The 14,216-nt window shown below is 54.2% G+C and overlaps 1 protein-coding gene across 1 annotated transcript; it reads left to right on the plus strand.

Moving 5' to 3' along the window:
* Positions 1–4,441: 4,441 nt before the first annotated feature.
* LOC102503737 (histone H1oo) lies at positions 4,442–13,818 on the plus strand. The gene is given in 6 exon segments (XM_032459017.1): positions 4,442–4,572; positions 9,154–9,413; positions 11,150–11,314; positions 11,316–11,514; positions 12,307–12,371; positions 12,787–13,818. Coding segments are annotated over 6 exon segments (1,044 nt in total). The 5' UTR covers positions 4,442–4,469; the 3' UTR covers positions 13,039–13,818.
* The last annotated feature ends 398 nt before the right edge of the window (positions 13,819–14,216 follow it).

The raw sequence follows: 14,216 nt of genomic DNA on the forward strand, positions 1-14,216 counted from the left end.
CAGCTGGATGCAGGTGCTCAGATGATGTCATCTGGTTTCCATGTCTCCCCTTCTGTCTGTACTTTCTTCTGTGTTGGCTTCATGCAAGGCTGACTGTTCCCAAGAGGTGGCAGAAAGGCCACCAGCAGTTCCAAGCTCAGCAAGCCCTGCAGGAAGTGGGGCTCCTCTTTCCCGTCTGTTCCAGCAACGGCCCCAGAGAGGGCTCTCACTGGCCCGGCCTGGGTCACCTGATTGCCTCTCAGCCTATCACCGGGCTGGGATGGGGATTCATCCTCTGACTGGCCAGGCCTGGGCCACCTGATTGCCTCTGCAGCACAAGGTAGAGTTACCTCACTTAAACCAAGTGGTCTGAGGGTGGGGACAGACAGGAAGGAGCCCAAGGAAACCCCAGGGGGTCCTTACCAGAAGGAGGATGGCGGAGGCAGGGTGGCCAGAACCAACAGCGGCCCCGAGGGGATGGAATCCAGCTAGTCCAGGCCTCCCTCCCGCAGCGGGGACAGGAGAGTCCCACGGTCGGCCCCGCGGCTCTCACCCTCCACTTCAGATGCTGCGCGGGACCAGGCGCGGCAGTGGGACGGACAGAGGCTCTGCAGCTGGTCTGCCTTGCAAGCAGCCCTGTCCCCTCACTCCCACACCTCAGTCCACTTACTCTGAGGAGTGGGATGTTTGTCTCAGCCTCACATCCAGAGAAAAAATTTACTCTAAAACCAGAACATTCTCCGCCTTTCCTGGTAGAGAGAAAAGCCGCCTTACTTCCGTAACGTACTCCTTACTCACTCTTGACCGGACGCTGCCGGTGGGGAACCGCCGTACGTAAAGGGGAAGGGCTGCGGCCTCAGGCCAGCGAGAGGGCATTGCCCACCTCAGCTCCAGGCTCCAGGCAGCCACCAGGGGTATGGAATGCTGTTGTCTGCAATTGTATCTCCGCTCAACCCAACCTAAGAAAGCCGACCCTGGGCCAGGACGTGCTAGGGACTCAGAGATGGACTGGAGGGAGCAAGTCTCTGGGCTGCGACCTGGCCAGTCTCAGGGCCACAGAGCTCTCACCCCTGACCTTGCCTCTGGGAGGAGAGAGCATGAGCCCCCACCCCAAGCCAGCAGAGCCTGAGGACAGCCTGCCCCCTGCCCCTAGAAGAGTCTCCCACTCCTGACACCCAAGGTGTCCCAGGGGCACAGCAGGTGCCTCTTCCAGCTGTGTGACCTCGAGCCCAGTCACTCAACCTCATTAGACCTCAGGCCCCTCAGCTTTAAAGGGGAGAATCATTCCAGTTGGTGGACTCATCTAAAGGGGCTGAGATTGTTGGTACAAAGGATGAAGTGCATAGTAGGCATGCAGTAAACGTGAGCTCCCTTCCCAGGGACATGAAGCACGTTCAAAGCAGCAGCCCCTGGAGACAGACGCACAGAGAGAGTAAAATCATGGAGGGGTCTCAGGAAAGGCGGAAACAAGTACTTACTGGCCCCAGCATTCATTCTCCTTCTTTCTATTAGTATTAGCCCCCAAGTTCTAGCTGGGCACCTAGCTACCCAGCACAAGACTGCCTCTCCCAGCATCCCCTGCACCTGCAGTGGCGTTTAGGTGACAGTAAATTCTGGCCAAAGGAGTATCATCAGAAGAGATATGTGCAGCCTCTGGGCTGTGCCTTTCAGAGAATGGTGGTGTCTGCCCGTCTTCTCTTCTTTCCTTCCTAGCGGCTGGAATGTGGTCATGACGACCAGCGCTGCAGCAGCTTCTTGGAACATGAGGTAGAATCTGTGGGCAGAGAATGGCAGAGAAAGGAGGAGCCTGGGTCTCCCATTCTGCCTCACCAGCACTGCAACTCAGACTTGAAGGTTTCATGACAGAATGGTCTCGTGGCTTCTTAGTGAAGCCACTGGTGTTTTGGATTTATGGCTGGTTCTCAACTATAACAGAGGGCTTCCAGGTTGCAGCCCAGGGTCCGGCCTCAGGAAGATCTAACATGGGTCCTCTCTGATCTTTTGCTTTTTCATGTATAAATACAACAGTGAATATAAAATATGTATATGGACCATCAACACGGTGGCTCTTTCTAACCTGCCCTCTGTGCGTTTATTGATCTAGAGTCAAGGATGTCCTCGGGCTACAGGGGCCAGAGTTACACAAAACAGACTCTGCTCCAGAGAGTTTAGGACGCTAACCTGCAGAACTGGAAGGTCCCGTGTAAGATGGCCCCATTCAATGTTCCAAGGTGGCAAAAAAAGGTTTTGGCAAAACTCAAATTTCAGACAGGCTTCAGTGAAAGCGCCTCACAGGCACTCCAGGCAGCCCGTCCTCTCTCCAGCAGCCCGATCCTCACAGCCATCACTTCCCTGTGAAAAGGCAACCCTCTGGGAGAATTTTTAGATCACGCAGCACATTTAAGAACATCTTCCCTCCAAACGCAGAACTCGCTCCTGGCACAGCCCTGGAGCAGGGCTTCAGATGAAGCTTGTGGGAATGTTTGCATCACCGAGTCTTTATTTCTCAGTTCTTGGAAATGTGATCAAAATTGCTGCCCTGTTTGCACCAGCTTCCACGTGTCTCTTTGCCTTTTTTCGTCTCCTGATGGTTTCCAGGCCTCCCTCCACTGAGCCGAGCTGGGCTCTAGAACCGGGGCTTCCACAGCAGTGGGTGCTGAGCACCTACTGTGTGCCGGGCCCCGTGCTGGGCACCAGCGAGACCTCTAGGGACAAGAAAGATGCAGTCCCACCCTCCCCAACGCCCTCCCAGAGCTCAAGGGCTAGCGCCGAGACAGGTGAGGCAGAGTCTAACTCGGGGTGCTGGAGGCTCCCACACAGCAAGCTGAAGGGCTGCAGCAATCAGAAAAGGGGCCCCTAACCTCCTGGGGTGTCAGGGAGGGCTTTCCTGAGGAAGCGACATCTATACTGAGGCCAAAATGATGAGTGAGAAACAGTCCAGGAAAGGTAGGTGGGGGTAAAGGAAGCCCTTCTAAGAAGAATGTATCAGCTGGCTTGTTCTGTGTGACATACGACCCCCGAACCTCACGCTTCAAACAACACACCGTGTGTTGTTGCTCATGACTCTGTGGGTCAGCCGGGCAGTTCTGCTGACCCGGACCAAGCTTGGTTTATCTCTTCTGGGCTCATCTAAGTATCTGTGGTCAGATGGAGGGCTGGCCAGTTGGCCAGCTGTGGGCTGGGCAGCAGGGGTGGCTGGGCCATGGGCCCCTCAGCACCCAGCAGGCGTGCTCACGTGGGACTGGGGCTGGCATAACTCAGTCACTTGCACCGTCCTTGGTTGGTGAAAGTAGGTCACAAGGCCAGCTCACATTTAAGGGGCGTGGGAGGAGCTGCAAAGTTACCCGGGCATCTAAGTGGCTGCCAATTCACCTTCCCAGGGGCTGTGCATTTCTTTACACCCTGGACGCTCAGGATCGATGGATATTTAAATATTTGTATCCTACTGGGTGTGAAATAGCATGTCATCCTTTTAAATGGCTGCAGAGTATTCTACAGTAAGGGAGCAATTCAGCCAGGCTCCGAGTGATCCATTTGGAAGTTAGTTCTTTTTTTTTCCCTTTTCCAAATAACGCAGCAATTATTTTTCTTCTAACTATTGCACTTCTAGGAGAGAGAAGAGGAGTTGCTAGGTTCAAGGGAATACTTTCAACATAGGCTGCCCTCAAGTTATAAGCCTGGCAGAGACAGTGAGGGCCTGGCTCCCAGCATCCTTGCCAACACTTTGTCTTCAATTTTTATGAGTTTGATGAGAAAATAATATTGTTGTTTCCACTTTAATTTTCCTGAGTACCAAATAAGTCAAGAAGATTTTCTAGTGTTTATCAGCCTCTCTGGTGAATCCATATTCTTTGTCCATTTTCCCAGTGGACATTAATTTTTTATGGAGACATTTGATAAGTAATTTTATTTAAAAACTGCTCATTTATCCCTTTAAAATTGCTTCTTATAAAACAAAAAGAAAGAAAAGGAGGCTGCAGGTTGACCTGATAGTGTCTGCTCCAGGCAAATCCTCTGGTTGGTCCCCAGCTGCTACTTCTTGAGACGCCGAGGCCAGCAGTGGGCCAGGAACAGGCGGGGACACTGGGGCAGTGGGCTTGGAGGGCCTCGCTGGGCGGGGGGGGGGGGGGGGGGGCTTCCTCCACAACCCAGGTGTACCTAATTCTCCATCTGCATCTCTAGGCTCTGCTGGGCAGAGGGCCCAGGAAGGATCAAGTGTCTCAGCCCCCATCATTTTTCCATGGGGGCCGAGACCCAGAGAAGTCGAGAGTCTCACCCAAGGTCACACAGGAGCAGGTGGCCAAGCTGGGGCGTCAGCACACAAGGCAGGGCTGCAGGGCCCCCTCCAGCCCTCCTGCCCAATCAGCTCAGAGCCTCTGGCCCAATCAGGGGCTAATTGGAGTGGGCCGGCTGGGCTGCTAGTATATAAGAGGAGCAGGCAGGCCTGGGAGCGCACGCCTGGGGACGGGTCACCGGCATCTGCCTATGCAATGGCTCCCGGGAGCATCGCCTCCAGTGATACCTCCTCAACCTCCTCGGCCTCCTCTGCCCCCACGGTGGGGTTGTCCAGGTCATCTGGGTCTGAAAAGCCAGGTGAGCAAAGGGAGTGGCTCCTCCCTCAACCCCTCGAGCCCGTTCCCTGGGTGTCCTGGACCCCTCCTTTCCTTGCCTCCTCCCCCTCCTCCTCCTCTCCCAGTCTGGCCCAGGCTCCCGTCCTAGAGGCAGAAAAGCTGATGCCAGAGGTCGTGGGGCCGGGGAAGAGGGCAGAGCGGGGCCTCCCCAGCTGGAGCCCATATACTGTGGGCGGAGGGCTGCTGAGTGGCTGCACCTGCAGGGCAACTAGTTGCAGGATCAGACTCGGAGCAACAAGCAAGCAAGCGAGCGTTTGACATGGGGCTGGGCTTTGGATTTAGGGCTGCGTCCCAGTTTTCAGTAAACAAACAACGCCTCAGGGATTCTCTGGACATGGGGTCCACTGAGGCAAAGAGACCTGATTCGTACCTCCAGGACCTCCCAGACCAGTAGGCAAGCCTGCCTCGTTAACAATGCCATTTGATAATGTGGTGTGTGCTTCAGTGGAGGGAACCCCAAGGGCTGTAGGAGCTCAGAGGAGTCGGCTAACCCCCTCTGGGAAGCCAGGGAAGGCTTCCTGGAGGAGGTGACCCCTGAAGGCAGGTGGCAGGGACAAAGGGGATATAGACAGAGGAACGTTCAGCCTAGGGCACAGTATAGCTTGGGATTGGCTGAACTCTAGTGATATTTACGGTAGCTGCCTGCTGGGGCCCTTGCCCTGTTTGTGGGCCACCCCCTGGTTTGCTCCTACCCCTGACTCCCCACCTTTTTTTTTGAGTACCCTCATCTTGATTTGGGAAGGGGAGAAAGGGAATTCTGGATCTCCCGCCCCACCCTGCGGAGGAGGGATAAGCCTCACCCAGGAAAAAATGAGGGCAGGGAAGAAATGTTCTGTTTGCAGAGGCTTCTTTTGGAAGAAGAGGGGGGTCCCAGGTGCCTGGGGTGCACAAGGCCGAGTTGCTCAGCCTGACTTGGGAAGTCAGGACCGGTGTTGAAATCGCGGTGCTGTTTGGGCGGGTGACTGAGAGCTGCCTGGGCAACCACGGAGGAGAAAGTCTGCCCACCCAGGTCGAGGGAGCAGCATAGCATGGGCAAAGGCCCGGAGGGGAGCAGGCCCGTGAAGGCTAGGGGCAGAGCTGGGGGGCAGTGGGGATGGCACAGCCGCTGATTATATTGGGCCTCCAAGGCTGAGATCAGGTGTGTCTGCCCTTGAACTGAAGGTGGGCACCTTCCTGGGGGAGACAAGATGGAGCAAATGTTCGGGGGAGCCGTGAGTTCTGTTCTGGACATCTTGGTATACAGCAGGCATTGAATAACTGCGGAATGAGGGACTGAATACAGCCGGAGGGGCGGGGGGGTAGGAGACTTGGGGCTGGCTCCCTGGGACAGGGCAGGGGTCAGAGCTGTCCCCCCAGGCCAGGAGCCTCCAGAAACTAACACTGCAGCTGGGGGTGCTCAGACCGCCTTAGGGCCCCCTCCCCACTGTGGGAGATGCGGGATGGGAAGGCTGAGGCCCGGAGGGGAGAGTGAGGCTCCTGAGGTCCTCACTGACCTCAGACTTACCCATACACAGGCTTTGGCCCTAAAATGAATGTCCTCAGGCATTTCCTGGCCAGGAGGCAAGGGACGTTGAGTTGGATTAGGTCTCTTTACAATTTGTGCTGAGTTCCAGGGTTTACAGGTGGGGTTCTTCCTACTTTAAAATGTGTTTTTTTAAATAAATATATGTGTATTTTATTGAAGTACAGTCAGTTTACAATGTTGTGTCAATTTCTGGTATACAGCACAGTGCTCCAGTCATACATGAATATGTATGTACTTGTTTTCATATTCTTTTTCACCATAAGTTATTACAAGATATTGATATAATACAGTTCCCTGTGCTATACAGTGTGAACTTGTTTATCTATTTTGTATATATTATTCAGTATCTGCAAATCTCAAACTCCCGGTTTATCCCTCCCCACCCCCTTCCCCCCGGTAACTATAAGTTTGTTTCCTGTGTCTGTGAGTCTGTTTTGTAAATAAGTTCATTTGTCTTTTTTTTTTTTTTTAGATTCCACATATAAGTGATATCATATGGTATTTTTCTTTCTCTTTCTGGCTTACTTCACTTAGAATGACAATCTCTAAATCCATCCATGTTGCTGCAAATGGCATTATTTTATTCTTTTTTATGGCTGAGTAGTATGCCATTGTATAAATATACCACATCTTCTTTATCCAGTCATCTGTCGATGGACATTTAGGTTGTTTCCATGTCTTGGCTGTTGTAAATAGTGCTGCTGTGAACATTGGGGTGCATGTATCTTTTTGAATTAAGTTTCCCTCTGGATATATGCCCAGGAGTGGGATTGCTGGATCATATAGTAAGCCTATTTTTAGTCTTTTGAGGAATCTCTATATTTCCCTTAACAGCTGCACCAAACTGCATTCCCACCAGCAGTGTAGGAGGGTTCCCTTTTCTCCACACCCTCTCCAGTATTTATCATTTGTGGATTTTTTACTGATGGCCATTCTGACTGGTGTGAGGTGATACCTCATTGTAGTTTTGATTTGCATTTCTCTGATAATTAGCAATATTGAGCATTTTTCCACGTGCCTGTTAGCTATTTGTATGTATTCGCTGGAGAATTGCTTGTTTAGGTCTTCTGCCCATTTTTGGATTGGGTTGTTTGATTTTTTTTTAATTATTAAGTTGTATGAGCTGTTTATATATTCTGGAAATTAAGCCCTTGTCAGTCTCATCTTTTGCAAATATTTTCTCCCATTCTGTATGCTGTCTTTTTGTTTTGATTATGGTTCCCTTTGCTGTGCAAAAGCTTATAAGTTTAATTAGGTCCCATTTGTTTATTTTTGCTTTTATTTCTACTGCCTGGGTGGACTGCACTAGGAGAACATTGCTGAGATTTATGTCAGATAATGTTTTGCCTATGTTTTCTTCTAAGAGGTTTATAGTGTCTCATCTTATGTTTAAGTCTTTGAGCCATAAAATGTGGTTTTTTTTTAAATACATATTTTAGCCACTTGATTACTTTGAGTCTTCAGTTTTTTTGCAAATTGATTAGAAATTAACATTTCTAAACACTACATTTAAATTGGGTTTCATATTTAAACCAATTGTATACCTTTACCATGTGACAGCCACTTCTCACCCTTTCTCCCTCTTTGCCCCTTGATCCTTTTCTCCTTGGCAACTTTTGGGGAAAAACAGCCTATTGAGATATCTCAGTAATTCACATGCCATGCGATTCGCCCACTGGAAGTGTACAGTGACGTTTAGCATAGTCACAGTTCTGTACCTGTCCCCACAGTCAACTTTAGAATATTTTCTTCCCCCTAAAAGAGAGCCTGTCCCAGTTAGCAGTCACTCCGCATCCTCACCTGCCTCCCAGCCCCTGGCAACCAGTAATCCACTACCTGTCTCTGATTTGCCCTTTCCAGTCTTTGCATATAAACTAAGTCACACACTTGCATGACTCTTCGCGACTGGCTTCTTTCACTCCACATGATGTTTTCAAAAGCACTTCATTCCTTTTTTGGCTGGACAGCGCTCCACTTCATGGCTGTACCCCATCGTGTTTATCCACCCATTCGTTTATGGACTTTCGGCTTTGTTTCTGCTTTTGGGCTTTTAGAGAGGATGCTGCTATGAACATTGGTGCACACATTTTTGTGTGGACGTATATTTTCTTTTCTCTTGGGCATATACCTAGGAGTGAAATTCTTTTGTTACTTTTTATGATGAAAACTTTCAAACGGATACAAAAGTAGAGTGGTTGATACAGTGACCCCCCCACCCCATACTCCACCCCCTGGACCCATCATCCGACTCCGACAGCTAAATGCTCATGACCACCCTTGTTTCACCTACTGCTCTATTTCAAAGCAAATGCCAGACCTATCATTTCCCCTATAAACAGTCCAGTATTTATCTTGAAAAGAGAAGAACTTCTTACAAAATAATTGCAACACCATTAGCACACCGGAAACAGCATCATCCTTAATACCATCAAATATGCCAGTGTTCACCTGTGTCCAGGAGCCTTTTAGTCCCCAGTCGGATTGTTCGCGTGGAGCTCTGAGTCTGAGCGAGGCCCCCACGCTGCATTTGGTTGAAGGGTCCCTTCCAGCTCCTTCCTCTCTGGGCCCCTTCCACCTTCTTCCTCCTTGTTTATTTGTGGAGGAAACCAGGCCATGCGTCCTGGAGAGTTCCTCACAGTCTGGGTTTTGCTGAGCTCATGCCCATGGCCCTTGCATTTCCTGCAAACTTGTGGTTAGATCTAGACAACTGAGCTGATTTAGGTTTGTTTATTAAAAGAAATCTTTAATGTTTCCAGTGAGCTTGGTGGAGCGTGGAGCCCAGCCCCTCGGTGGCCCTGGGAGACAGTGGCCGGCCAAGCAGCGCACCCCGCCCTCTGCTCCCAGGCCAGTGGGCAGGGGCCCGACCTGGGCCAGGGGTGAGGGGCGTGTATTTGATTCCCTGGGCCGCTTGCCCCCACCCCACTGAGGGGCCTGGCCAGCACCGGGTGGGTGCATGTGTCATGGGCCCGTCCTGAGGGCGCTGTGGGCTGCGAGTGATGTCCTGCTGTCTGTCTGCAGGCCCGGCCCGGAGCGTCGCCCGGTTGCCCCGCCGCCACCCTCCGGTGCTGCGCATGGTGCTGGAGGCGCTGCAGGCCGGAGAGCAGCGCCGCGGCACCTCGGTGGCCGCCATCAAGGTTTACATCCTGCAGAAGTACCCGACAGTGGACGTCCTCCGGCTCAAGTACCTGCTGAAGCAGGCCCTGGCCACCGGCATGCGCCGCGGCCTCCTCGTCAGGCCCGCCAACTCCCGGGCCAGGGGGGCCACGGGCAGCTTCAAAGTGAGCCGCTGGGCGGGGGCGGGGGCGGGGGCCGCAGGGTGCAGCGAACTTGGCCCCGGGGCTTGAACTGCAGCCCTGTCTTCCCGGCCTCCGGCCTCCGTGTGCTCTTCCCCTGCCAGGAGGCCGCCTCCTCCTGCCTCCTCTTGTTCCTCCTCTGTCTTCACAGAGGCTCCCCCTCCCCTGGGAAGGGTGGAGTGTGTGTCCCATCTGAGCCCCTGTGTGGCCCTGGTCACTCTGCTGCGGCCACCTCTGTCCCTGTGGGGTGTGTTGAGTAATCAGAGACCATCTCGGCTGTGTTTGACTTCTGGGTCCTTGGTGTCCATGGCCCCTTCCTGAAATTCCTTACACGGATGGTGTAGACCCAACCTTGGGCTCTAGAAGGTCACAGAGTTGGGGTTTGCTCCCCAAGTTCTCTGGCTCCAGACCTGATGTATCCAAAACAGGGCTAACACCGCCCTGAGTCACCACATCCTCCTGTTTCAAGGGGGAGGGCCCCAGAGGCGACCTGTCCAGGGTCACTCAGAGCTAAGGGCAGATCTGGCACAAAGTCGAATCCCAGCATTGTAAAGGCCAGCTGCCACCAGGGAACCTTGGGGGCCCAGACATGAGGTCTGTCTTGTCACGACCGTGCCCCAGCATGAAGCAGTTCCTCTGACAGTTGCCGTGGAACGCCGTGGAACATTCTAAGCCTACGAATTACAACCCCTGTGGTAATGGGGTGGCTGAGCACAGGGAGTCCCTGCTCCTGGAACTCGGGGGCACTGGTCAGAGCTGGGACACCAGCCATGGCAAGGCCAGGTGCAGTGGAGGAGAGCAAGAGAGGCGCCGGGGGTGTGTGTGACTGGGAGCCAGCCAGGAAAGTGGGCCAGGGCGATGGGAGGCAGGGAAGGGTCTGGAGGGTGTGTGCTGGGGGTGGGGATTGTTTCTGGTCTTGGTGGGTCACGGGGAGCCATGAGGGGTCAGGGATGGCAGGGAGCAACGTCATCAGAGCCGAGTTCTAGAAGGGCAGGGACCACCTGTTTGCCAGGGACCCTTGAATCCCCCTACTTCTCACATTCCCCCAATGACCCCATCATTAAGATGGAAGATTGAGGCCGGGGGAAAGGGAAGACTTGGGCGAGCTGCATGGCTAGTGTCGGGGGGGGGGGGCACTGGAGGAAGCTGTGCACTCCCAGCTGTCTGACCTCTAAGTTTTCTATGTCCAGCTGCGCAGAAGGGAGGCATGGGGACCCGGAGGTGTGGGCCAGGGAGGGGGAGTCAGAGCCACAGTCCATGGGGAGATGGGGGTGGTGGGTCAGGGGAGATTTGTAGATTAGCATCTCAGTGGCCCCAGTCAGGGCTCACACTGTGCACAATTTGCTCCCAGAAGCCTGGCTGTGAGGTTTCCAGGGGCAGGGGTATGGGATGTGGGAGGGAGTGTGCCTGTCCCCCCCGAATCAGGAGGAGCAATTTCACGGCCGCCTGCACAGGGAGGGAGAGGAACTTGGGTGAGTTTTGGAGACTGAGGTCCCCTAGCTCTGGCTCGGAGCCCCCTCCCTCAGGGCGCATGAAAGTGTGGAAGGCATGGCTGGCAGTTGGCATTTACGAGACGGTTTTGTGTCTTCTCCCCAAGCTCGTGGCCGCCTCCTTCACCCCCTCCTTTAGAATGGGGTCTTCTCTGAGCCTCACAGAGGGTGCACGGGTGTGAGACACCTGGACCTCTGCTTTCAATCCCACCCTGTCCTCTCCCTCACCAGTTAGTTCCCAACCACAAAAGGAAGATGCGGACCAGGAAGGCGGCCACCATGACTGCCCCCAGGAGACCTGCTCAAGCCAAGGGAAAGGACCCCAAGAAACCTAGTGGGGCAAAGAAGGTCCCTCCCAACCCAGGGGCTCTGAGAAAAGGATCCAGGAAGCCCAGGAGAGGAGAGGACAGCTCTCTGTAAGCCAGGTGCCGCTAAGGAGAAGGCCCCCAGGAAAGACCACCAGACCAAGGACCAAGAGGCAAGACGGGGTAAGGCCAGGACGTCCTCCCAGCAGCCGGACAAGACCGCGCAGGCCCCTCCCAATGCCAGGGGGCCGGGCGGGAAGTCAAAGGTCAAAGGCAGAGGAAGCCTCCAAGGTAGGGGGGTGAATGGAGTGAGAGAAGGGCATGGGGATGGGGTTTCTGGCAGCCGCAGCACACCAGGTGGGGTGGAGAGGCCAGCTCAGAAGGAGGGGGTTTCTAGTCAATGTGCCCTGAGCACTTTTCTGGACTTGGACAGACTGTGAACGCGTGGTAGCTCGTAGTGGGTGGGTCTAGGGAGGAGGAGTCCGACACACCTCTGAGGCGGATCAGGGGAGGCTTCCTGGAGGAGGTGCTGGAGACAGCAGAACAGCTCTTGCAAAGACCTGGAGGCGTGAAGAAGGTAGAGGAAGTGCAAATCATTCTGTCTGTGGTGGTGGGGGGGAAGTGGAGGGGAGGCTGCGAAGGGCAGTGGGAGCCTGGACTTGATCTGGAGGAGGAGGAGGAGGAGCCACAGAAAGTCTGAACAGAGGACAGCTAGGGCCCGGGGTGTTTTTTAAAGTGTATTCCGGCCACCGGTGGAAGACGGGCTAAAGGCTAGAGGCTGGTCCCCCTGTGAGGGGCCTTTGGTGTGGGCAGGTAAGGAGCTGTTCACCGTGTTGGGGGCTGGTTATTCACGGTCCAGTTCATCCTCCAACCATCCTGGGAGAGCTGCTGCTACTCCCAGGTTGCAGACTTGGGCACCCAGGCTCAGAGAGGCTAAACAACTTGCCCCAGGTCACTCAGCCTGCAAGTGTCAGAGTGGGGACTGGGCCCCAGGCAGGACGGGGCCTGCAGGGGCCTGAAACTTCTGCCTGCCAGCAGCTCTTCCTGAATGGGGTCCTTCCCCTACTCTGTCCCCTCTTCCAGCAGATGTCGAGGTCCACACGAAAACAAAAGCTGGGAGTCAGAGTTCAAAACCCGCAGCCACCAAGGTAGGTGCCTGGGCGACTTCCCTGGCCCAGGTCTCCAGCGTGAACAGCCCAGGGCTCAGGTGTCCCCTGCTCAGCCCAGGAAGGGTCGGTTAGCCAGGGATGGGTAACAGTTCACTTTCCTCTCTGGCCCGCCAGGGCCCTGAGGGTCACCACTCACATTTTATAGATAAGAGACTAGGGCTTAGAGAGGTGAGGTCACTTGGTTTAAAGCCACTCCGAGCTGGGATTTTAACCCGAAGTTCATGGGCTCTGGGCTGTGCGCCCCGCCGTGCTCAGTCACCTTGCTCCTGGCTTGCTATCTTTTATTATTATTACTTTTTTTAACGGAGTTACTGGGGATTGAACCCAGGACCAGCACATGCTCTACCACCGAGCTATACCGCCCCCACCCCATTCCTGGATTCCTTTCTTACAGGGTGAGAATGGTGTTGCTTCCACAGACAAAAAGAAGATGAGGAACAAGGTCCCTAAAGAGGCCGCTGCCCAGGGTGCTGGGGAGAGGCCAAAAGCCAAGGCCCCTGCTCCTCCCAAGGGCGGTGGGTCCAAGATGGAGCCGGCACGACTGTCCAGGAAGGCAGAGGCCCCCAAGATCCCGAGAAGGCCTGGTGTTCCCACCAAGACCGCATCGTCCAGAGCGGCCAGTAAGAAGGCAGAAGGCGAGAGCTAGGGGCGGGGTGGAGAGAGACCGAGATTCTATTTTTTTATTCCTCTAAAAACCTATCACTCTATTTATTTCACAGTAACTTATTTATCAATAAAGTTTTTTTCCCACAAATTTGTGAGGGAGGAGGCTGAGGTCCAAGGATTGGACCATCCAGGGCTGGAGCCCAAATAGGCACTCCTGTCCTGGGGGATAGGGATCCAAGGGCACACGGGGCCGTGGAGACGCAGGAGAGGTGTTTAAGCCAGCCTGAGATCCAGGACTGCTTCCTGGAGGAGGCAGCTTTTGGTCTTAAAGAATGAGCAGGAATTGCCAGACAGATGAGGGGAAAGGCATTGCAGGCAGAGGGCCTAGCATGTGGGGTGGGGCTGGATGGAGGGGGATTTGTGGCTTTGAGAGGAGCATGGGTCAGGGAGGGGTGACAGGAACCCCTGGGCCTTGGGAAATGGGGCAGGAAGGTGTGGAGGGGCAGACGAGGGAAGGCAGACTTTCTCTTGGGGCAGTGGGGAACCAGGGAGTGTTATAAGCAGGGAAGAGACTGATGTGGTGTGTGTTTAGAAAGAGCCCTGTGGCTGCAGAGAGGAGGGATTAGAGGAGCTGAAAGGAGTTGGAAATCATTCAGCTAGTTACTGAGCATGATTGTGGGCCCTGCGCAAATCAGAACAAAGAGAGGGTGCAAAGGCCCTGGGGTGGGAACACAGAGGATAGGCTCGAGGAGCTGCAGGGAGGACCTTGTGGATAAAGCCCAGTGATGGAGATAGTGACTGGAGATGAGGTCTGGGTTGCTTTAAAAACATCTGTGACACTCTCCCCTGTGGAGAGGTGGTGTCGGTGTGCGTCCCTGCCCTTTGGATCTGGACTGTGTGGTTGGCTGACCAATAGAGAAAAGTGGAAACATAAGGACAGTTTCTGGGCCCAGGGCTCGGGAGACTGGCAGCTTCTACTTCCTGTGTGTGGGTTTTTGTTTTTGTTGTTTTAATGCTTGCTCAGAGGACTCAGCCCCCATGCTGTGGGGAAGCCCAAGCAGCTGGTGGGGACAAGTCAAGGGCCCTCAGCTCTCAGCCCCAGCTGAGCTCCCTGAGCAGCCAGCACCAGTTTGCCTGCATGGGAGCGCACCATCTTGGCGCCGGATCTTCCAGCCCCAGTGGAGCTGCCCCACTGACCCCACGTGGAACCAGGGCAGC

This window comes from Camelus ferus, chromosome 17, assembly GCF_009834535.1.
Source record: "Camelus ferus isolate YT-003-E chromosome 17, BCGSAC_Cfer_1.0, whole genome shotgun sequence".
In the NCBI taxonomy this organism is placed as follows: Eukaryota; Metazoa; Chordata; class Mammalia; order Artiodactyla; family Camelidae; genus Camelus; species Camelus ferus.